The following is a 22,807-nucleotide window of genomic DNA, read 5'->3' on the forward strand; positions in this document are numbered from 1 at the left end:
ACATATGTATATAAGTCTATATAAGTTTTATATGTATATAAGTCTATATAAGTTTTAAAAAACCTTAAGAATCCTACACACACACACACACACACACACACTTACTTACTCACTCACACATACACCTGGCCACATGGGCTGGATGGCTAGAAGGGTTACATTCTCTACTTAGAAGATGTGGAGGCAGCCCCACCCTCCCATTAGCCGAGCCTTTGCTCTGTGTAAGTTGACTCCACAGCAGAGTGGTTTTAAAGGGACCAGGGAAGGAAGAGGAGGCTAGTGGAGGGAAAGGTATAGCAGTACTTCAGCTAGAAGGAGGAATAGGAGTTCCCCCTTCTTCCTAGTGAAATCCTTTTCTCAGTCTCAGTTTATTTTCCTGCCTCTGTTCAGTGAAAATCTGCTAAGAATACTTTTGCATTTGAAGTGGGGTTCATGAAGCACTTGTAAGTCATCAACATTCTACCTCATCTGCAATCACTGAACAGTATTCATCTTGGATGTGCTCTTAGGCTTCCAAGAGGCCTGACCTTGTACTATGAGCCATTAAGGATCATGTGGAGAAACAGTGGTCTAGCCTGCTTGTGGCCAAACCACTTGCTCCTGAGAATTCCCCCATGGTAGCTTGCCTGGATTGGGAGAGAGTCCTTCTTGGTCTCAGAGTTCCAGGAGCTCGACCCCATGAGGCCCTCTCTGTCCCCCTCTCTGCTCTACAAAGAAGTGTGAGCAGAGTCTGCAGCTAACCTGAGGCTTTTCCAGAGCCTCTGACCCATCCATTAGAGACTCACTGGGGTCAAGGCTCTGGCACCCTGTTAAAGTACCCAGGGTAGTCTAGAAGGAGGCCACATGAGTGACTGCCATGTGGTGGTCACAGTTCCCTTGAGTCCAGGACCCTAAACCCTGTCTTGTCACCAGCACCAGCCAATCTTGCCCCTCCACTGCCTCCTCCCCTGCCCCCTCCCCCAGTGGGTCTCCACAAGGATGAGGGGCAGAGGCCTGCGGAGGTTGGCCAACTCAGCCTGCCAAAGCCTTTTATAGAGGAGTAGCCAGGCTCTTTGATGTTGCCCCAGAAGCCTCTGAGACCTTGCTTCAGTTAATTTTATCCCAGGGCCAATTTGACACTTGTCCAGGAAGTTGTTTCCTGTGCATACCAGTTCCACTCAGCTCTGTGTGGTCCATCAGGTTTGCCCCAGAGGAGGGAATGTTTGGGTCAGCAGACTTCTCCTGGGAGTCTTCCAAGCCTCTCCGCCCCCCACTACCACCACCACCACCACCACACACATAGCTTCTTGTCACCACCCAGCTGTGCACAATGGACACTTTGGGGTCAGCTGACAGCCGACCTGTGTCTCTGAGGTGAAAATCCAGGGATTTCATGAACCCCCTTCCTCCTCCTGGAGTCAGCCTTTCTCAAAGGCCTCACAAAGAATGTCCTCAAACTGTGGTCTGGCCTGAGGGAGGGGAGGGCGAGATCTCTCAAAGGGGCTGCTCGTTTTCTCAAAATGGTCATTATTAAAATGTTTCCAAATAGAGTTTTTCAGTATTTGATCGAGTTGCTCAACAAAAACAACAGCCAACGTGGGAATTTTCAGCTGTCCAGCGGTCAATACCTGGTCTAACTTTTGACTAATTGGTGCCTGATGGCTTTAATCATGTAAACCAAATGTGCCCTAATTTCCTTTTCTATTTCATTTTCCTCCCAATCTATCAATTTGAGGAAGTTTTAGAAGCCTCCAGTGTTTCATTAGAGAGTCTCATAAGGACAGAAAAGGCAATGAGTGGACTCTTCACTCAAGCGTGCCGCCAGCTCTGCCTGACTGTGTCCAGCCTTGTTCTGACACATGTTGAGGAGGCTGCTGAGGTGATGGTGAGTCTCATGGAGGCACCTGCCTCCGGGAAGGCATCCCAGGAAGCATGTGGATCATTCCCAAAGTGGGCCTCTTCCTGCATCCACACTTTTGCTGGCTGTGGCCACCTGTGGCTGTGGATCTGCCCAGTGGCCTTGACGTGGCTTCTCACCCCGACCTGCAGGTGGAGGACCAGGGCTCAGCCCAGACTGAAGATTGTAGGATGTTGGCCCATTCTCCAGGCCTGGCCACCTTGACTTCTCATGTCCCTTAAACCCCAAGGCCCTCTTTCCCACCCTACAAATCCCAACTTGATATGTTTGGAGTCCTTTGTCATGGCTTCCCTGAGAGCCTGTCTGGGCCAGGAACTAGGCTTCAACCCCATGACATCTCCCAAGTCTCCCTTTATACTTGTGAGTTCAGTGGATTCACAGCAGGAGAGGTGTTTCTGCTCAACAGAGCATGTTATAATGAGCAGAAATGACAACCGGCCATAACCGACTGACTTTCTCCCTGCGTCGTGACGGGTGTTTCAGGAGGAAGTTGAAGACTTCAGTCATTTAGGTGACAGTTTCACCAGGTATTAAGAAGTGGCCACTTACCAAAAGAAACACGTTCATCTGATAAGACCATTTAAAAGATTACTAATAATTGTCAGTTGGTTTATCTCCCCTCCACTCTGAGAATTAATATGTAATCATGTTACCCATTTCCAAATGTAAGATCTCTAGGCCCACCTTACTCTTTCCTGAAGAGCACTTGAGCTACCTTATTTCTGATAGAAATCTCAAAGGTTCTGATTCCATATCATGAAGTCTAGGATGCAGACTTTTCTCTCATTCCCCCCGAAAGGGACTCTTTAGACACTTTCCCTATGAGAAAGGGTCATCACTGCTTGACTCGTTTGGCACACTCACCCCCACAGTCACCTGCTGCCTTACACGTCCACGAAAGTGTTGTCTCTGCCATTGAGGATGAAGGTCCAGGCAGCATCTTGTCTTTGTTTAACTGAAGGATCAGTGGAAGAGAGGGCAGGAGGGATCAAGTCAGGTGAGTTCCTGGATGTGGTTCCCTCATCCCCATTGCCTCCACCTGGACCATTTCCACAGTCCCTCCTAGCTGGCTCCCTGCCTCCAGCCAGTCCCTGCTTCTGCAGCCTCCGAATCTCCACCAGGCTTCTTCCCACCTCAGGACCTGTGTGGCTGCTGCTCTTGCCCCTCTGTAGAATACAAATCCCCCAAATCGTCTCATAGCTGGTTCTTTCTCATCATTCCATCCACAATTCAAGTGTCTTCTCCTCAGGGAGGCTGTCCTGGCCACCGTCCTCACACCACAATTTCTCCTCTTCCCCTGCTTTATTTTCTTCATGACACCTATGTCAAATTATTCTGCTTACTTTTTAATTGTTTCTCACAGTAGAAGCTCTGACTTGACACCCTCCCTGCACTTTATCCCCAGAATCTAAACAGGATACAGCACACAGTAGGTGCTCAGTGCACTCTGTCTTCTCGACCACAGAATCATCCCAACTAACATCCGTAGGGCCTTGACAGTTGCTGAAAGAGCTTTCCATGTGTACTCCTCTCGTGCATGATTGTGACTTCTTTTCTGCCCACCTCTCAGAGGCTGAGGGCGCTGGGAGTGAGGATTGGGTGGGTAATTTTCTTAAAACCCTGGAGGCCTCAAACTGAGGATGTACCCATACTCATTTCATGTAATTGCAGTTGTGTTCCACACATGTTTTTATATTTTATGTTTTTTGCTTAATGTTACTTTAAGAGCATTTTCCTGATGTCCTTTTTTATAATGGCTGCATCACAGCAGGGTGCTTAGTGACTGGCAGTGTCCTCACTTGATAGAGTGAGGAATTGAGGAACGAAGGAAGCTATGCGGCTTGCTTGGCCTTGTTGACCTGACATTGCTCTGTTTTGCTCCCCCATGTCCAATAGAAAGTTCAGAGAAAGGTCTAGAAATGGGCACTGTTAAGCCACTTCTCATCTACTTCTTTCTTACCTCAAAGTCCTGCCATTACACATACACACACACACACACACACACACACACACTCTACATATTAGAGATTCCATTGTCAAATAGACACTTCAGTATGATCCCAGGTAGTATTCCTAAGGATTGGCTGAGATTTGTATGGGTCAAATTCACATAATATCTACACACATACTTCTTCACACGATGGTTATTACCTTGAATATTTTCTCTTGTGAGGAAATGATTCCAGCAATATCCCATGGCTGACATCTCAGTGCCACTGCCCTGGAAATCTGTCCTCTCACCTTTGCCTTTAGAAGAAGCAGTTGTATTGGGTCCTCTGGGGAAAATGGTATGACCTGATCCTGTATTCCACCAGAAATTTCTTTGGGCCAACCTCTAGTTTATTCTTATATCCATAAGAGGTCCACAGTCATAGTTCTTTGCCAATTAAAACTGCTTTTTCCTCACTGGCTATGGTAGTTAGTTAGTTGGATCAGGCCTAAAAGATTTCCCAAACCAGTTATATTATATTCAACATTTTAAACTTGCTGAATTTAATGGCCAGAAACTGATGTAATTATGAACAGTTTCTAAGCAATAAGGGCATTTTTACTGCCCCACAGAGAGCTGAGAGAATTAACTGGCCTAAAATGAAGAAGGTAGATATGGATAATTTTATTCTAGAAAATAATTATGTCTTATGGGGTGAAAAAGAAAAACATCCAAATCCTCAGCAGGTCATTTCCATGGCTTTTGGATTTAGCAGGTGCCCACAGGTACAGACAGGAGTTTGGGCAGGAGAGGAGAATGGGTGTCTGGCCAGGCTGAGGAACTACAGACCTCCGGAGGAGGAAAGAAAGGTCAAGGGAAAGAAGGAAATCCTTACACACTAGTGTGTTCCACTAAAGTCAGCTCACCCAGACCATCTGATGATCCACATGTTTGCTTACCAGCCATCCTCCTTTACTTGCTGCTTTTCCAACTCTGGAAAGATCAGTTGAGAGAAGAGTGCTCTTTGACCCCAGCTCTAGAGGCTGCTGTCTGAAACACTGCAGGCCCAGCCATTCCTTCAGGAACCTGGGCTCCTAGAAGCTGGAGCTGGCTCCCCACCGTGGCAGAATGTCAGCCTCCTCATTACTAATGGGAGGTGTCACTGTCTCTGTGAGTGCTCTGTCTCTGTGTTGGGTGCTCCTGCAGCTAGACCTTTATGGGGAGAGGCAAAGGGCAGCATGGTGACTGGGGTGAGGGGGGCATTGGAGAGAGTCGGCCAGATTTGAGGCTCCATTCCAGCTCTACTACTGACCAACAACCTCACCCATCTCTAACATGGGATCATAGAGGACCTTCTTCATAGGGTCATTGTGAAGAGAAAAAGAGAATGGCCCACAATGGCTACCCAGCAAACTGTTAATTCACCTGCCATCACCATCAAGGACAGACCTCCACCTAAGGGTGCAAGGAGAGCTGTGCAAAGCCTTCTGGTAGCCAGCTGCTGAGAGAAATTGCCCAATAAGTGGTGGTCTCCACATCAGGAACTGTTTACTGGACAGAACATAGGATCCACAGACTCTTTCAGTCCAGACCCGGAACTCCTGGTTCTGTCTAAGGTCCTTGGTCCCACAGGAAATGATGAGAATCAACAGCAACAATGGTGGGGAGCAAAGGATGCCATGCAATTTACAAGGGGGGCCCACACAGTGGCACAGAGTGGGTAAGCCTTCACACAAGGTCACCAGCATGTAGGCAGTGGAGCTAGAAATGAAACATCATTTCATTAGTCAGTCAGTCACTTATGACTATTAATCAGCCAATCAGGCAATAGCTGTGCAGGGTGCTTAGGGGCATATGTGAGGATGGAGTGATCTCTTGGGAAGAGCACGGATGTTCAAGTTGGAGAGGCTGGGTCCTATCTCAGTGCCACTGTTTGCTGGCCAGGTGAACTTGGCCAAGTCACATGAACCCTGCTAGCCTGTTTCCTATTCTGTAAAATAAACATAGTAATACTTATTTTTCAAGGTTTTCAAAAAGAAGATAATATATTTAAAAGCACTTTAATGCTGTTCCTAAACATAGTGGGTTCTCCAAAATGTTAGTTTCCTTTCTTGACCCAAATCCCAAACTCTTTACTCCAAGGCCGTTTGGCTTAATTAGTCCTGTGGACAAAGGTGAATCCCAACACTTTCTACCTGAAACCAAGGTTTTGTTAGCTCTGCCCACAAACACCTGCTAATGCCCTGTGCACACTCCTTCCCTCCCCCTGGTTCTTCTTGGGTATACAACCTGGAAATACATGGGTGCTCTCGAACAAGAGGTGATCAGCCATTTTCTTCCACTCCTGCCCCACCCTTCTTCAACTTGAGAAATCACTATATACCAGATGCCACCACTTCCCTGGGCCTCAGTGCCCCTGGGGTCTCACAGTGAGTTAAAGCTAAACTGGGCTTCATGCAAAGTGTAGAAGAATGCCTCCTAAGAAAGCTCCTAAGAAAGAGCTGCTTATGCCCCAGTACTGTTGAGGGTGTTTAGTGTAATATCTCTGTCCCCCAGACAGAACCTGTGTTCATGGGTATCTGGGCCAAATCTAGGGGAGCAAGCCTTTGTGACTGGGCCTGCCTCACCTGCAAGACCCTGTCTCTTCCCTTGAAATGCCCAGTGTAGATTCCAGCTGGAACCCCCTCCTTGGTGATCAGCAGATCCACTGAGAGGAAACCCTCAGGATACCTCTAGATTTCTTTCAGATCATCCCCTGGCTTGCCAGCCCTGGTCAGAAGGGGCCTCACCTGCTTTTCTTGAGGAACATCAGGTTTCTAAATGGACTCCAGGGAAGGCACAGATGCCATGAGCAGCTCAAGGCTGTGCATGAGAATTACTGCATTCCACCCCAGAGGCACTCAGCATCCCGTGGAAGGTGTGATGAGCATATGGGCCTTGGTGCAGAGCAGCATGTGTTAATATAGTCTCGCTTTAATCTGAATGTGAAAGGTGAGACCCTGGCAGCAGCTGAAGAAGTTTCTGGAGAGACCCAGAATGAGCACTGCAACACCAGGTAGAAAGTAGAGGAGGGCCTGCCAGATTCCATCACGCCGACCAGAGGTTCTTCCCCGGATTCCATCCCAGTGTCCGATGGCAAGAGGATAGCAAGTCTCGATATGCAATTGGTCGAAATGACTTTGAAGTAACATAAAGACCTCAGCTGAAGAGAAGACAAAAATATATGTTAAAAGAAAAAAATAAAGGGGCTGGATGGACAGGTTTATTTTTGAAATTTAAACTCTCTGAAGTAGAGTTGTCATAGTTACCTGCTTGTTTTTACTTGTATTTATGAGATCTGAAGGCCACGGAATTAAAATAATCCTCCCCTGTGTGAAGTGTGTGTCTGTAATAACAAGTGCCAGGGAGCACCTGGGCTGTGCTCACTGTTGTCAGTTTCATCTCCTGATTTTGTTTCTAGTCTGTCCATGTTGCCTAGGCCTGTCGAGAGGAACTCAGGATTAGAAAACTAAAGTTACCTTGGCTTCACTTTGCCACACACATTCAGGATCACTGAAGATACAGACATATGTATTATTACACGCCCATAAACAAAGTCTCACGGCCTGCCCACACCTGACTCAGTTACGGCCACATCGCTGTCCATCCCTGCAAACATTTCTAAATAGAAAAGCTCACACCAGAGCATTTTATTAGCTTCTTGAGGATGATGCTGTGAGTCATATTTATGAGCATTAATTCATGATATGCCATGATGATAGGAAATAAAAGTACATTCTGATTACACATTTTTTAAGGCATTAAATAAGAAATATAGGCACCAGGCCTGGCTTTGTCCCTCAGTGGCCACTTTGCTCCAGACATGCCACTGTCCTCTCTGTTCTCATGGCCTCACCTACAAACTGAGGAGAATGGCTGACTTCAGGGTCCTACTGTTATGGGAGGTGGAGGCATGAGATGGCTCCTCCTGTTAGTTTGCATTTGTGAAGCTGAAATCCAGGAAGGAGTTGTCAACCCGAACTCTGTCCTGCAGCATGTTGTGTACAAAGCCGCTACCTTATAATTCGTGAGGTCAGGTAGGGAATTTCAGGGGTGATTCTGCAGGACACTAGCATGCCCTTTCAACATTTTGGTTATACCAAGCGATGCACGAATGCCAAGTGACAGACTGCCATGTTAAAGTGACTGAAAACAGAAGGCTGAATAAAGTAGCATATTTACGCCAAGTACATTGTTAGCTTTTGTATATATTCTCAGTTAAACAGAAGTAGAGGAACTCTCTTTCCAAGGTGATCTTAATTCTAATCTCAAATTCCCAACTTTTAAATGACTTTTCCCTGAAAGACCTCATATTTCAAATGATCCCTGTCTACCAGGTGAACTGCATGTATTTAGTATAATTCATGTTTCCATTTTGATTGATTTTAGCCGTACAGCTTCCAGTCAGATGTCTTAGCAGCATGAGATAATGGCCAGCACTCCACATTTGGTTTATACATTTTCATCATAAAGCAGAGAAACATGAGGCAGGAATGACTCTGCAGGAAATGGACACCTGCCATTTGATGTTTTGAAATTATCCACTCATGGACTCTTAGAGGTCCAGGAACCTCTGTTATAGTACATTATTGCAAAATAAAACTGAATTTGCTTGTCTTGGCTTATGGGAATTAACTGACTGCTAGTAATGAAAATTGTAACTACAGGAAGAAGGTACTGTGTTTACACTCCTTGCCAGCCTCCTCTTGCATTATTTATTTTCCTAAAGACTCACTGCAATGCTCTTTCTTGACTACTATAATCATAGCTATGGGAAGTTTGCCAACAGTTGCTTAGCAATGAATTCAGTGTCACAGTGGACAAGTGTCACTTTTACTCCTACTTCATTCAGGACGGTAAGGAATTTTTCTGTGGGTCTTGGTGTGCACAAAACATTCTCTGCTCAGGTAGCTCAAAAGAGAAGTAGGTGAAGTGACTTTTGAGCAGACCCACAATTTGGTTTTTAAGAAAGTTTAAGTACTGAGAAAATAGAAAGTTAAAGGCCACATTGTCTGGTAGATACAGTGGAATGTTTCTAAAAGAAGGTTGGTTTCCATTTTTATTTATAACCTGCAGTGGCTAAGAAGGGACCAAACTCTAGGAGAAAGGAGCAATTCACTCTTAAGGATCATTCATTTCAAAGTCACTTGAAATCCCAATGTTGTAAGCTTGACTAATATAGAAAATTGGTATCATAGGACAAAATTATTTAGCAAGGCAAATTAAAACTCTTATCTTTTCAAAAATTACCCAAACTGTATCTATCCAAAGAACTTGAAATCAGCAATCCAAAAGTCCCGTGCACCCCTATATTCATTGCAGCATTATTTACAATAGGCAAGATGTGGAAGCAACCTAAGTGCCCATCAACTGAGGATTGGATAAAGAAGATATGGTATATATATACAATGGAATACTACTCGGCCATAAAAAAGATAAAATCACCCCATTCACAACAACATGGATGGACCTGGAGGGTATTATGTTAAGTGAAATAAGCCAGATAGAGAAAGACAATCTCTGTATGACTCCACTCATATGTGGAAGTTAAAGATGTAGACTAAGAGAACAGATTAGTGGTTACCAGGAGAAAGGGGAGTTGGGGGGTGGGCACAAAGGGTGAAGTGGTGCACCTACAACACGACTGACAAACAATAACGTACAACTGAAATTTCACAAGGTTTTAAACTATCATAATCTCAATAAAAAGTTAAAAAAATAATTACCCAGACTTATCTTTACTAATATCTCATTCTAAAAACCAAATCAGACCTATATGCCAAGTCATGCATAAATGTTTTCCTTATTGTTTTTCCATTTCCCTGTTGAAGATTTTGGTTCCTTTTGCTTTTTAGTGATTATGAATGAAGCTGCTGTAGACGTTTGCATACGTGTTTTGGTGTGGACATAAGTTTTCCATTCACTTGGGTAATTACCTAAGAGTGTAATTGCTGGGCCATAGGATATGATTATGTTTAATTTTAGAAGGAATTGCCAAACTGTCTTCCAATTTTGCTATACCATTTTGCATTCCTACCAGCAATAAATGAGAGTTTCTGTTATTCTGCATCCTGGCCAGCATTTGTTACTGTCAGTTTTATGAATTTTAGCGATTCTAATAGGTATGTAGTGGTATTGCATTGCAGTTTCAACTTGCATTTCCCTAATGAAAATTAATATTAAGTATCTTTTCATGTGCTCATTTGCCACCCACATAGCTTCTTTGGTGAAATGTCTTTTCAGATTTTCTGCCTATTTTAAAAAGTTGGTTGGTTGTTCTCTTGCTGAAGTTTAAGAGTTCCTTGTATGTTCTGGATAAAAGTCCTTTATCAGATAAGTGATTTGCAAATATTTTCTCCCAGTCTGTGGCTTATCTTATTCTATCAGTATTTTACAAAGAGCAAAGTTTTTAATATTGATGAAATTTAATTCATCATTTTTTTCTTTCAGGGATTGTGCTTTTGTGTTGTGTCTAAAAACTCATCAATAAATCCAAGGTCACATAGATTTTCTCCTATATTTTATTCTTAGAAGTTTTATAGTTTCATGTTTTATATTCAGATCTATGATCCATTTTAGATTATGTTTTACATAAGATGTAAGATATGTGTCTAGGTTTGTGTTTTTACATATGGGCATCTATTTGTTCTAGCCACATTTGTTAAAAACCATCTTTCCTACGTGGAAGCAACCTAAGTGCCCATCAACAGATGATTGGATAAAGAAGATGTGGTATATATATACAATGGAATACTACTCAGCCATAAAAAGGAACAAAATCATCCCGTTTGCAACAACATGGATAGACCTTGAGGGAATTATGTTAAGTGAAATAAGCCAGATAGAGAAGGACAATCTCTGTATGATTCCACTCATATGAGGAATTTAAAAATGTAGACAAAGAGAACAGATCAGTGGCTACCAGGGGAAAGGTGTGGTGGGGGTGGGCACAAAGGGTGAAGGGGTGCACCTACAACACGACTGGCAAACAATAATATACAACTGAAATTTCACAAGATTGTAACTCAATACAAATTAATTTTTTTAAAAACTATCTTTCCTTCATTCAGTTACCTTTGCACATTTGTGCAAACTTTGAAAATTGTGTGGGTCTATTTCTGGGCTGTCAATTCTAATTTATTGATCTGTGTGTCTATCCCTCTGCCAGTACCACAGAGTCATGGTTACTGTAGCTATATAGTAAATCTTAAAATCAGGTAGTATGGTACCTCCAACTTTATTCTACTTTTTCGAAATTATTTTAGATATTCTAGTTCCTAAGATTTGTAGGTTCAAAATTTAGAATCAGCTATTCTATATCTACAGAAAGCCCTACTGGAGGGGCTGACCCTGTGGCCTAGTGGCTAAGTTCATGCTCTCGGCTTTGGTAGCCCAAGGTTTCGCCAGTTTGGATCCCGGGCATGGAAATGACATCGCTCATCAAGCCATGCTGAGGCAGCATCCCACATAGCACAACCAGAAGAACCTACAACTAGAATATACAAATATGTACTGGGGGACTTTGGGGAGAAGAAGAAGAAAAAAAAAAAATGGTTGGCAACAGATGTTAGCTCTGGTGCCAATCTTTTAAAGAACAATTTTTTTTAAGTCCTACTGAGATGTTGATAGGAATTGCATTACACCTATATTTTGGCAGAATTAATATCTTTATTATATTGAGTCTTCCAGTCCATGAACATAGTATATCCATTTAGTTAGGTTTTTTTCTTTCATCAGCCTTTTGTAGTTTTTAGCATATAGATCCTGACATATTTTATTATGCTTATATCTTTGAAATTTGTCAGAACTTGCTTTACAACCCAGCATATAATGCATTTTGAAAATTTTCCACATACATTTGAAAATACATATTCTGCAGTTGTTAGATGAATTTTTCTATATTTATCAATTAGGTCAAGTTTGTTAATCTTGTCGTATAAATCTTCTGTGTTCCTTCTGGTTTTTGTATGCATGTCACTTGAAGAGATTGAATAGTATCACACCATAATTATGGATTTGTCTAATTCTCATTTTGGTTCTATTATTTTTTGGTTTATGTATTTTCAGGCTATTATTAGGTGCATTTAGAATTCAGACTTGGTATATTTTGCTGTCAACTGATCTTTTAATATATATGAAATGTCCCTCTTTATCTTTAGTTATGATTATTGCCTTAAAATCTACTTTGTCTGATATTAGCTACACCAACTTTCTTTGGTTATCATTTGTGTAGCATACCTTTTTCCATTCTTTAATCTTCAGCTGTTCTGTGACCTTATATTTAAAGTATGTTTCTTGTAAGCAGCATACAGTTGTGTTGTGTTTTATTTTGTTTAAATCCAGTTTGAAAATCTTAGTCTTTTACTTGAAGTATTTGGTAAATTTACATTTAATGTAATTATTGACATATTTGGGCTTTCATTTATCACATTACTCTTGATTTCTGCTCTTTTTTCCTTCTGTGGGTTTTGGTTTGTTTTGCTCTTCTTTTTCTAGTTTCCTTACATGAAAACTTGGGTTATTAATTTGAGACCTTTCTTCTTTTTTAATATAAGTATTTACTACTATAAATTTCCCTTTACACACTGCTGTAGCTGCATTCCACAGATTTTGATATATTGCATAGTCATTTTCATTCAGTTAAGAATATTTCCTAATTTACCTTGGACTGTCCTCTTTGATCCCTGGGTTATTTAGTAATGTGTTGTTTAATTTCTAAGCGATTGGTGATAATCCTGTTTTCTTTGTTATTGATTTCTAGTTTAATTCCATTATGATCGGAGAATATAATTTATATGGTTTCAATTCTTTTAAATTAGTTAAGATTTGATTTATGACCCAGAATATTGTATACATTGGTGAAAGTTCCCCTGAATTCTTGGGGAAAAATGTATATTCCATTGTTGATTGATTTAGTGTTCTGCAAATGTCAGTGAGATCCACTTGGTTGATGGTGTTGTTCAACTCTTCTGTATCCTTGCTGATTTTTTGTCTACTCATCCTATCTATTACTGTGAGAGTAGTTTTGAAGTCTCCAACTATAATTGTGGATTTGTCTGTTTTTCCTTTCAGTTGTATCAGTTTTTGTTTTGTGTATTTTTAATTTCTCTTGTTAGATGTATACACATCTTCTTGGTGACAGAACTCTTTTATCTTATGTCCCTATTTATCCCTGGTAATTTTCTTTGTGCCGAGGTCTACTTTGCCTGATATTAATATAGCCACTCTAGCTTTTTTTATTTTATTCTTGTTTGCATGCTATCTTTTTTCATCCTTTGACTTTTAACCAACCTATCTCACTATATTTGAATTAAGATTCTTGTAGACCGTATATAGTTGGTTCATTTTTTTAAAAAAAGAAGTTGTTATTTTTTGTTTGTTTGTTTTTAAAGATTTTTATTTTTTTCCTTTTTCTCCCCAAAGCCCCCCAGTACATAGTTGTATGTTCTTTGTTGTGGGTCCTTCTAGTTGTGGCATGTGGGACGCTGCCTCAATGTGGTTTGATGAGCAGTGCCATGTCCGTACCCAGGATTCAAACCAATGAAACACTGGGCTGCCTGCCGCGGAGTGCACGAATTTAACCATTCGGCCAAGGGGCCCGCCCCTGATTCATTTTTTTTTTTTTTAATCATTCAAAAAATCTCTTTTCTTTGCTGCATATAGATTGTTTATATTTAATGTAATTCTTGATATATTAGGATATCATTTTTATTTGATTTCTGTTTATCCCCTCTGTTTTTATTTTCTTGCTTTTTTCTTTCCTGTCTTCTTTTAAGCTATTTAACAATTTTTAGTGTTGCATTTTTCCTATTGTGTTGTTTACTGTGTCTTTGTATGTTCTTTTTAGTGGTTGCTATTGGGATTATAAAATACTTTTCACAGTCTACTTATAATCAATATTTTACTACTTCAATTGTTATATAGAAAGCTTACCACTTTATAGGTTCTTCTGGACTTCCCCCTTTGTGTTCCACTTGTCTTATATATTACGTCTACATAAATTGAAAACCCCACCAGACAATATTATATTTTTGCTTTTCTACCATCAAACATATTTTAAAGAAAGAGAATATTCTGTTATATTTACCAAGATATTTATGATTTCTGTTGCTCTTCCTTTATTCCTAATGTTCCAAAGTTCCTTCTGGTATTATTTACTTTCTCTCTGAAGAACTTTCGTTAGCAATTCTTTTAGAGCAGTTCTGTTTCTATTAGTTTTCCTTCATCTGAGAATGTCTTTATTTTACCTTAACTCCTGAATATTTTTGCTAGATATAGAATTCTAGTTTGATAATTCTTTTTTCTTTTCCTTTGTTTCTTGTCTTATTTTTTGCTAAGGAAGATTTGCCCTGAACTAACATCTGCTGCCAGTCTTCCTCTTTTTGTATGTGAGCTGTCACCACAGCATGGCCACAGATGAGTGGTTTAGGTCTGCACCTGGGAACCAAACCTGGGCCACCAAAGTGGAGCACACAAAACTTAACCACCAGGCCACCAGGGCTGTCCCGATAATACTTTTCTTTTAGCACTTCAAAAATGTTGGGTCTCTTTCTTCTGACCTCAATGTGATGAGAAATCCACAGTAATGCAAATCATTGTTCTCCTACAAGTAATGCATCTTTTTTTTCCTGCCTGCTTTCAAGATTCTTTGTCTTCAGCAAGTTTGATTATGATGTGTTTGAGTACGGATTCTTTGGGTTTATCTTGTTTGAGATTTTCTCAACTTCTTGAATCAGTAGCTTTGTGTCTGTCATCACACTTGGAATAGTTTTAGCTATAATTTCTTCAAATACCTTTTCATCCCATTCATGCTTTGTCCTCTCATTCTGAAACTCCAATGACACAAACTTTTTGTTATTGTCCCACAGGTCCCTGAGGCTCTGTCCATTTGTGTTTTCAACCTTTTTCTCTCTGTTGCTGAGATTGGATCATTACTATTGACCTATCTTCAAGTTCACTGCCTCATTCCATTTTGCTAATGGATCCATTTGGTGTGGTTTAAAAAAATTTTTGGTATTATTATATTGTTAGTTCTAAAATTTCCACTTGATTCTCCTTTATCTATTCTATTCTTTTACATTCTATTCTATTTTAATACTTCATTCTGTTTCAATGTTCTATCCTATTTTAATACTTGTTTCAAGAATGTTACATTCTATTTTTTTTTCTGCTTTTTCTCCCCAAATCCCCCCAGTACATAGTTGTATATCTTAGTTGTGGGTCCCTTTAGCTGTGGCATGTGGGACGCTGCCTCAACATGGCCTGATGAGTAGTGCCATGTCCGTGCTCAGGATCCGAATCTGAGAAACCCTGGGCCGCTGAAGCAGTGTGTGTGAACTTAACCACTTGGCCACAGGGCTGGCCCCTACATTCTATTTTAATACATGTTTTGAGAGTGTTAGTGATTGTTTTAGCATTTTTATAACACTTTAAAATCTTTGTTAGATAATCCAGCACTGTGTCATCTTATTATTTATTGTCTTTTCTCATGCGAGTAGAGATTTTCATGGTTGGTTGTATGTCAAGCAATTTTGGATTTTATCCTGGCTATTTTAAACACTACATTCTGAGACACTGTGCCTTGTTGAAACCCTACAGAGAACGTTGATACTTTTGTTTTAGCAAGCAGTTATGTTGGTGAGGTTCAGGCTGCAGGTTGGAATTGTGATTTCAATGTCAGGTCAGTTTCAAAGCATTTGCAATGCTATTTGGATCTATCTTGTGTGTCCATCTTCCAGGGGGTCAGTCTGGGATCTTGGCAGAGGTTTGTTAGCTCAGTTCTCTGAGTTTTTGCTATGCCAAAGTGGATTAGTTCCATGCATGCATAGGTTGAGGGTGAGCCTAGGAGTTCATAAAGAATTTTATGGGGTTGCTTTCTTGAGCTCTTCTCTATTCATTATTTTCCTAATACTTTCAGGTTCCCTGAGTCTCCCATTTTCTGTCTAGCCATAAACTGCTCACTTCCACAATTGTCATATCTGGGCCAAACACTGGGAGAACAGACAAAGGAAAAAGTTTTGCCTGGAGGCTTCTGTTGCTATTGCTGCCACCACTGCCACCACAGAATTTCCTGGGACCTGGGGCAAAAGAGAACTGAAGAAAAGGAAAGGGAAAAACCTGAGGGGTTGCATATACTCCCTCTAAGCTCTTGGGAGTTTTCTTTCCCATTCCTCAACCCTGGCTTCTGCCCTCTCTCTTCTGCCCCACAGTGCTCACTTCTGGGTGTGAACTTGTTGAGTTCAAGCTGAACTACACTGGAGGGAAAGAAGTGGTAAAATTCTCCGCCAGTCTTCAGTGTCCTTCCCCAATCTGCCTGCTGCTGTTTACTTTTCATTGTTCTCAAATAGCTGTGCTGTGCATTCTGTTCAGGTTTTATAGTTGCAGTCAGAGGGAGAGAAAGGGTGGCGTGTGTTTTCTCTGTCTCACCCAGAACTAGAACCTCTGACTGATATTATTTTAATTTTTATTTTCTAATTAGCTCATCTTTATATACAGGATAACAGTTGCTATTGTTAGAGTTCAGTTAAGTGGCCAAATCACATCGTTTTCAATTAATTCCTTTGGCTTTGTTTATGCCTACATCTCTGTCAGCTGCACATGATGCTATTTTGGTCTCTTCCTTTGATCACATAATTCTCACTTTATTTTTCTATTTGTACCTTCTAACCAACCTTGTGAGTGAATATAGTCTTGTTATTTCTTTGCAACTTGTGGGGTGATTATCTTGTCTCTACACATGATCCCCTGGTAAGGCTGGTTGGGGCAGTGAGTCTGGATGTAGCTCAACTGAGCTGTATGAGGCAAGTTTTGAGAAAAATCAGGTGGGAATCCTCACTGAAGACCCCTCAGGGGGCCGGCCTGGTGGCGCAGTGGTTAAGTTTGCACGTTCCGCTTCAGCAGCCTGGGGTTCACTGATTTGGATTGCGGGTGTGGACCTACACACTGCTTGTCCAGCCATGCTGTGGCAGGCGTCCCACATATAAAGTAGAGGAAGATGGGCACAGATCTTAGCTCAGGGCCAGTCTTCCTCAGCAAAATGAGGAGGATTGGCGGCAGATGTTAGCTCAGGGCTAATCTTCCTCAAAAAAAAAAAAAGACCCCTTCATTATAAGTTTGTGCTTACTTCAGACATAATTGAACTACAGCTGACACTGTCAAACAGCAGCCTTTGAACTCATCAAGTTGGGTGTAACTGCAGAAAAAAATTACATGCAGCTCTTTTAAGATGCAAATGTTTGCAGAAATCACACCTGATGCAGTTGAGTTGGCAGCTGGTCTCTGGCACACTCAGGAAGTGGGATAGGATCTCAGTGGAGGTGAAATTTGTTCACACGTAATTCAGAGTCCACGCTAAAGTTTAATTACCCCTGTGACATTCCTATCACCATGAGTGATTGATTAAGAAATGTTCAGCCTCTTCTTGAGAATCAGAGAGATGATAATGCAGCGTCGGTTGCTATGATCAAGTGGAAAGACATAGAACACTTGAGCACTGGGGTCAGCTGAAGCTAGCCTGGTTCCAGCTTCATGGTGGGGATAGGATAAGGCTCCATGTGTACTGCTGTAGTGGCCCCTTAATCTCAGTAAGCCTCCGTTCCCTCATCTGTAAAACACACCACATGCTTACTTTGCAAGGTGAGGCTGTTGAAAAGAATAAATGGGAAAACGTACAGGAACCTGCAGAGCCTTCTGAAATGCAAAGTGCCATACAACTGTTTCTTACAAAATATTTTTTAAATAACAAAGGGCAAAAATAGGACATGCGTGGTGAATTAAGAGGAGCAAGTCTAGTCCTAGAATCAAGGTTCATTCCTAAAACCCTCGTTTCTCTGCCTCGCAGGACATGGACTCATTTTATGGCAAGGCTGACTTAGGAGGTCTCGGGAAGCCCAGTCTGGGTCAGTACCCATCCGAGGCCCTTCCTGAGTTTATGATTCTGCATGTAGGTGCTGCAGAGTCTTGGATGCCTGAGTGTTTTTCCAGTTTCTCCCAGGACTGTGGCAGTTAGCAAGGGCACACTTCCCTGGGCACCTGGGATCATCAGGCACCCAGAATCATGATCCTTTTGTCCATATGAAGAGGTTGTGTTGGGCTCAGCGCCCCACGGATGCAAGGACCCACAGGGTCCAGGCCCTGACAACTGGAAAGTTCACTCACTCATAATTTGCTTTGGAAAGTTCAGGATTCCAAACACAGACACTCCTGAGGGACTCACAGGAGGCACCCCATCATGACCTGGCACATCTCCAGCCCCAGTGGACAACCTCATGCTTACCCCCAAGGGTCACTGCTGTCTGCCTTTATCCCCATGGTCAGCAGTCCCCTGGGGGGTGGGGCTCAGGGCATACACCCCAATGCCACAGATAGCCTGAGACTCAGGATGCCCATCCAATGGGGCGTGAGTCAGGGATGGGCCAGCCGACCACTTTCTTCTCCTTCCCTTGCAGATCACCTCCAATGAGAAGCACCTGGAGAGCCTCAAGAATGCGGGCAGCCTCCTGCGCGCTCTGGAGTGGCTGGCCCCAGCTGGTAGGTAAGTAGGCCCAGGAGGAGCAGTGCTGTCTACTTGGGCTCAGCAAACACTCTCACCCATTCCTTTCTTGCTTCCTCTCCCCCTATTCCCCCTACACACCAGGAACCACCACCTTCCAGCCTGTCATTGCTTACTGAGATCCCTCCCAGTGTGAGAAGGGCCACTCTGCCCCTCTGCCCCATGGGAATCCCACTTTGCAGGTGGTGGTGGGGTTAACAAGGAGAAGAAGAAAAGTCGAATGTCTTAGTCCTTATGGGGGAGGCAATATTCCCATCTCTAGAGAAGAGAAAGGGGGAGGGGAGTGGATTATGATCAGGTGGGAGGGGACACCAGATGGGAGATATGATGAACCTTTTAAGAAAGGCAGTACCCAGCCTTTGCACACATGCCGCCGTCAGCAGCCTGGGCCACAGGCATCACTACCACCACCTTGCAGATGGTCTGGAGGCCCAGACAGAGCTGGGGTCAGAACCCACAGCTCAGCCCACTCGACAGCACCAGGCTGCCTTCCTTGGCCAGATCTTCAGAGGGAACAGTTGGGACTTACAGAACAGACTATTTGACACAGAATCTGACAGTGTGAGGTTAGGTCAGCCTTCCAATCCTCAGCTCTGCAGTTAGTATGTCTAGAAGGTCCTAGAAGTGAGGTGCAGAGACCAGGGCAGCCCCATCACCCAGCAGTGTGTTACATACTGTGAAGATAGGAGCTGGCATCTAGCCAGCGCCACAGTGATGCTGATGCTTGGCGGAGTGAGGGCCACAGGAAGGGTTCATCCCACAATGACATGCACCCGACACGCCCCCCCACAACCCCTGAATTAAGAGGCGGAGGTGGTGGGGGTAGGGCATATAAGTCTTAGTTTATTTAAAACATTAGTGCCAAGTGACCAAAGAAAAATTGCACAGGATAAGGAGAAAGTTGCCCCCAGGTGCCTATCGTTTAGTCAGCTGGTGCCATGTAATGGTCCACCGAGTATGACAGCACCAGAGTCCGGCATGTGGTGGGGGTTCAAGAGGTTTGACTAAGGACTCAGTGAATGCAGTCACCCCTCCTCCCTCAGGCCATTGCCCCCGGAGCTGAGGGAGGTGGCCAGAGCTTATGGTGGCCACAGTCCCCTGAGCCCCACATGCTCTCCTCACCCTGGGGAGAAGCCCACACTTCCTAAGGGGTAATGGGCTTCTGTGGGTATGCAAGAGATGGAATGTGCCTGGCATTTCCTAGTAGTTTGTTTTCAGAACCACAGTGTTCTGTGAAATCTGCTTCCTGGTGTTTTGGGTTTGGTATTAATTTGAAGAAAGATACATGGTTAAGGAATTGCTGAGAAGGTGAATCTGTGAAGGCTCAGCTCCAACCAGCCTTTTTGCATTTAATTTTGCATTTAATTCTGGGTGGGGAACGGGGTCACCATCTCCTGGCCTATCCCACCCCCTTTCCTTTTTAGTTTAAGCCAAAGAAATGGCTTCTTATCCATGGTTCCCGTGAGGCGAGGAAAAGGACAGGCTGACTTTGATGGGAAGGGCCCCTCATCCCCCTGGTGAACCCCTGTGGAATAAGGCGTGGACAGTGACTCCATGGGCTGGGCCACAGGTCTTTTGCTAGACTGGTTTGTGAGAAGCCTGTGATGTCCATCCCCAGGGATCCTGGCCTTGTGTAAACAGCTGTGATGAAGCCACTCTGAGCAGGTTTGTGCTGAGGAGGGAATGGGAGAGCCACTGGGAGGAGTGGAGCTTAGTGGATAGCTCTTGAAAGCCTTCCTCTCCAGTGCCTGCCTTTGTGGGACTCCTCACCTGGCAGAGTCCTCCGTCTGCCTTTAGGCCAAAGCCAGCACATCCTAATGCTGCACCAGTTTGGGAGAGCTGGACCCAAAATTGGACTTAATGCGTCAAAACAAGGCTCAGTGCTCCGTGAAGCTGCCGGCTGCTGGCCTCTTCTGCACCCCACTCAACGCTCCAGGAACTAAAATGTCTATCCCAGGCAGATCTCGTCTGGGTGGGGAGGTGGTTGTTCTGAAGTTGTCTTGTTTGGGCTTGTTCAGATGGCCCAACAAGAAAAGGTTTTCTGATGTTGACCAAGACTGAGTGGATGGCTGTGTTCTCGGTTCTGATGTGGCTCTGCCAGAGGTTGGTGTGCCCTCTTTACCAGTCACTGGGCCTTTTGGGGCTGCTCTGGTGGGCAGGGTGGGTAGCATGAACTCCACCAGAGTCGCCTGGAATCAGCCAGGAGCAGGCCAAGTTCAAACACATTCCTGCCGTCCCTCGGGACCTTTGATGCGCAGAGCAGGAATGCGTGGCAGCATCTCGCGACCGCAGCCCTGTTCCACTGCGACCCACCTCTTTTATGCAGCCTCCCCATTTGGTTATTTGGCAACAGCTCTATTTCTGTGTAGTCAGGAGTATGCCACAAGCTAATTTTATACTTCAAGGCACACTGCTATGTGTCATTCTTTTTTTGCTAACAGTTGTTAAGGCACAGGTTTAAATGTCTCTCAAACAATTTGCCCCAGTAACAAAATTTCCATTTTAAGCTCTTAATTGCACATCCACACCTATGAGAATAAGAAACCCAAAGCTCTGGCTGATTGGCCAGGAAGTGGCAACATGGAACAGGGAGTCAATGTTTAGAGCGGATCTGGGATCTTTGCCGTTTCACACAAGTCATCTGCAGGTAGGCCCAATGCAGGACCCGGGAAGGGTCTGGCTGCTGGCTTGCCTTTACAGCTCAGCGTCAGTGCACCTGCCCAAGGTGGTTCAGACGTGGAGTGGAGGCCAGGAGCTCAGATCTAGCTCAGTAGTGCAGGCATGGCCAGTTCTGAGCCCCACTGGGAATCCTGTTTCTGTTTCTCAAGATCATGTGCAGGGGCAGCTCTAGGAAGCAGCTGGTCGATCAGATATTTGGATGCAAGAGAGGCCAGCCCCTTTGAGAGAGGGGGCATTTATATCCTGGAGATGTCTAAGTATTTCTACTCTGGTTTTTCTCACAGTTCGTCTGCTGACAGTGCTGTGGCTTCCTTGGCCCTGGAAATCCTCCAAGCTGTTGGACACTAGGCAAGAAGGCACTTGGCATAAGCCTGCCCTACAGCACCAACCCTTGGCTACACAGGCAAGGTCAGCTCCCAAGCACATTTGCCACATGGCCACCTACAGCTGTATTGGGGCCTAATAAAGTCAGCTGAACCCAGAACCTTCTGGCTGATGTGTTCTCATTAGCTCTGGGCCCTAGAAAACCAACTCACAATAGACCTCCTGGGTTCCTGTGGGATACAGCCAGAAACCCCAGGTTTGCTAGCTGTTCTCAGACTGTTCTTTCCTCTGTGTGGACCAGACAGGGCTCCTCTACAGCCTGTGCTAATCAACTGGATGAGAAACTGCAGTCCTCAGCCTGATGGCACCTGTAAACGTTTGTCTCTCCTCCGAAGTTTTACAAGGCGGGACTAGGTATGAACGCTCTCCCAGCTGCAGCTCCAGAGCGAGCTTTGGAAGCTAGTTTTTGCCTCTTCCTCCCACTTTTACCTGCCTGCATTTCTTCATTTCAGGAACAAACTGATTCCAAGAATCCTAGGGAGGACTGGGCAAGACTCCACTAACAGGCACAGGTAGTTAAGTTTGTGTAAGGGAATGCAAAACGCTGGCTTCCTTGAAGGTCTGCCCATCTAGATGGGATGGCAGTATCAAAGTAGAATCATCTCCCCAATTTCTACCAATTACCCCGTTATATCCTTACAACCTTTCCAGCTGCTTCTTATGTTCCCTCACACATAAACCTTTAGAATCTCCTACGTAAGGGTCAAGCCCATGAAAGTATTTGGTAGACACTGTAGAAAGGTAAAGGGACTGTTGTACTGAGACAGGCTTATTCTTAAATCTGGAGTGGAAGATAGGGTGGGTCCTGGGCAGCTGGAACCAGCTGGGCAAGTTGAGGCCATTCCATTCCTTGGCCTCTTTGGGGCCTCAGTTTCCCCATCTACAAAATGAAAGGGTTAATCAATAGCTGCTCCCCCTCTCCTGGCCCCAGTGCTCTCTGCTTCTCTAGGAGAGGGGATTTGCCCCATAACAAACATTGCCCAAAGCCCAGATGGGACCTTGTCCCAAGCAGCAGCAGCAGCCACCACCATGCAGGTGGAACAAGCAGAAGTGGCACCCATGTGGTCGCACAGGTGGCCCCATCTATGGCATCACGAGAAGCTGGTCATGCCATCACCAACAGCCCCACTTTGCCTGCCACAGGAATCTGGGTAGTTTGCCAACTTCCGTTTGGCTTTATAATGAAGACAGCAGCTCTGTGCCCAACTCTATGAAAGGCATGTATGTCAGTTACCTTACTTAATCACAACCTGCAAAGCAGGGCTTCTTAGCTTCATTTCTTAGATGAGAAAACAGGCTCAGAGGAGCCAGTCTACTTGCTCAGTTC

The 22,807-nt window shown here is 43.8% G+C and overlaps 1 protein-coding gene across 9 annotated transcripts in view; it reads left to right on the top strand.

The window, feature by feature from the left end:
* The window catches only part of ULK4 (unc-51 like kinase 4), a 499,972-nt gene extending 477,988 nt beyond the window's left edge, over positions 1–21,984 (top strand). For 3 of the 9 annotated variants that reach the window (XM_044754397.2, XM_070492977.1, XM_070492976.1), the window contains 2 exons: positions 18,314–18,399; positions 21,381–21,582. In XM_044754397.2, the coding sequence (XP_044610332.2) occupies positions 18,314–18,399; positions 21,381–21,444 (150 nt within the window). In that variant the 3' untranslated portion in view covers positions 21,445–21,582. Of the gene's footprint in view, positions 1–18,313; positions 18,400–21,380; positions 21,583–21,721 lie in introns of those variants that run through there. The other 6 variants (XM_044754395.2, XM_044754396.2, XR_011496460.1 and 3 more) reach the window with 5 other exon arrangements.
* Positions 21,985–22,807: the final 823 nt, after the last annotated feature.

This window comes from Equus asinus, chromosome 21 (genome assembly GCF_041296235.1).
Source record: "Equus asinus isolate D_3611 breed Donkey chromosome 21, EquAss-T2T_v2, whole genome shotgun sequence".
NCBI classification, from domain to species: Eukaryota; Metazoa; Chordata; class Mammalia; order Perissodactyla; family Equidae; genus Equus; species Equus asinus.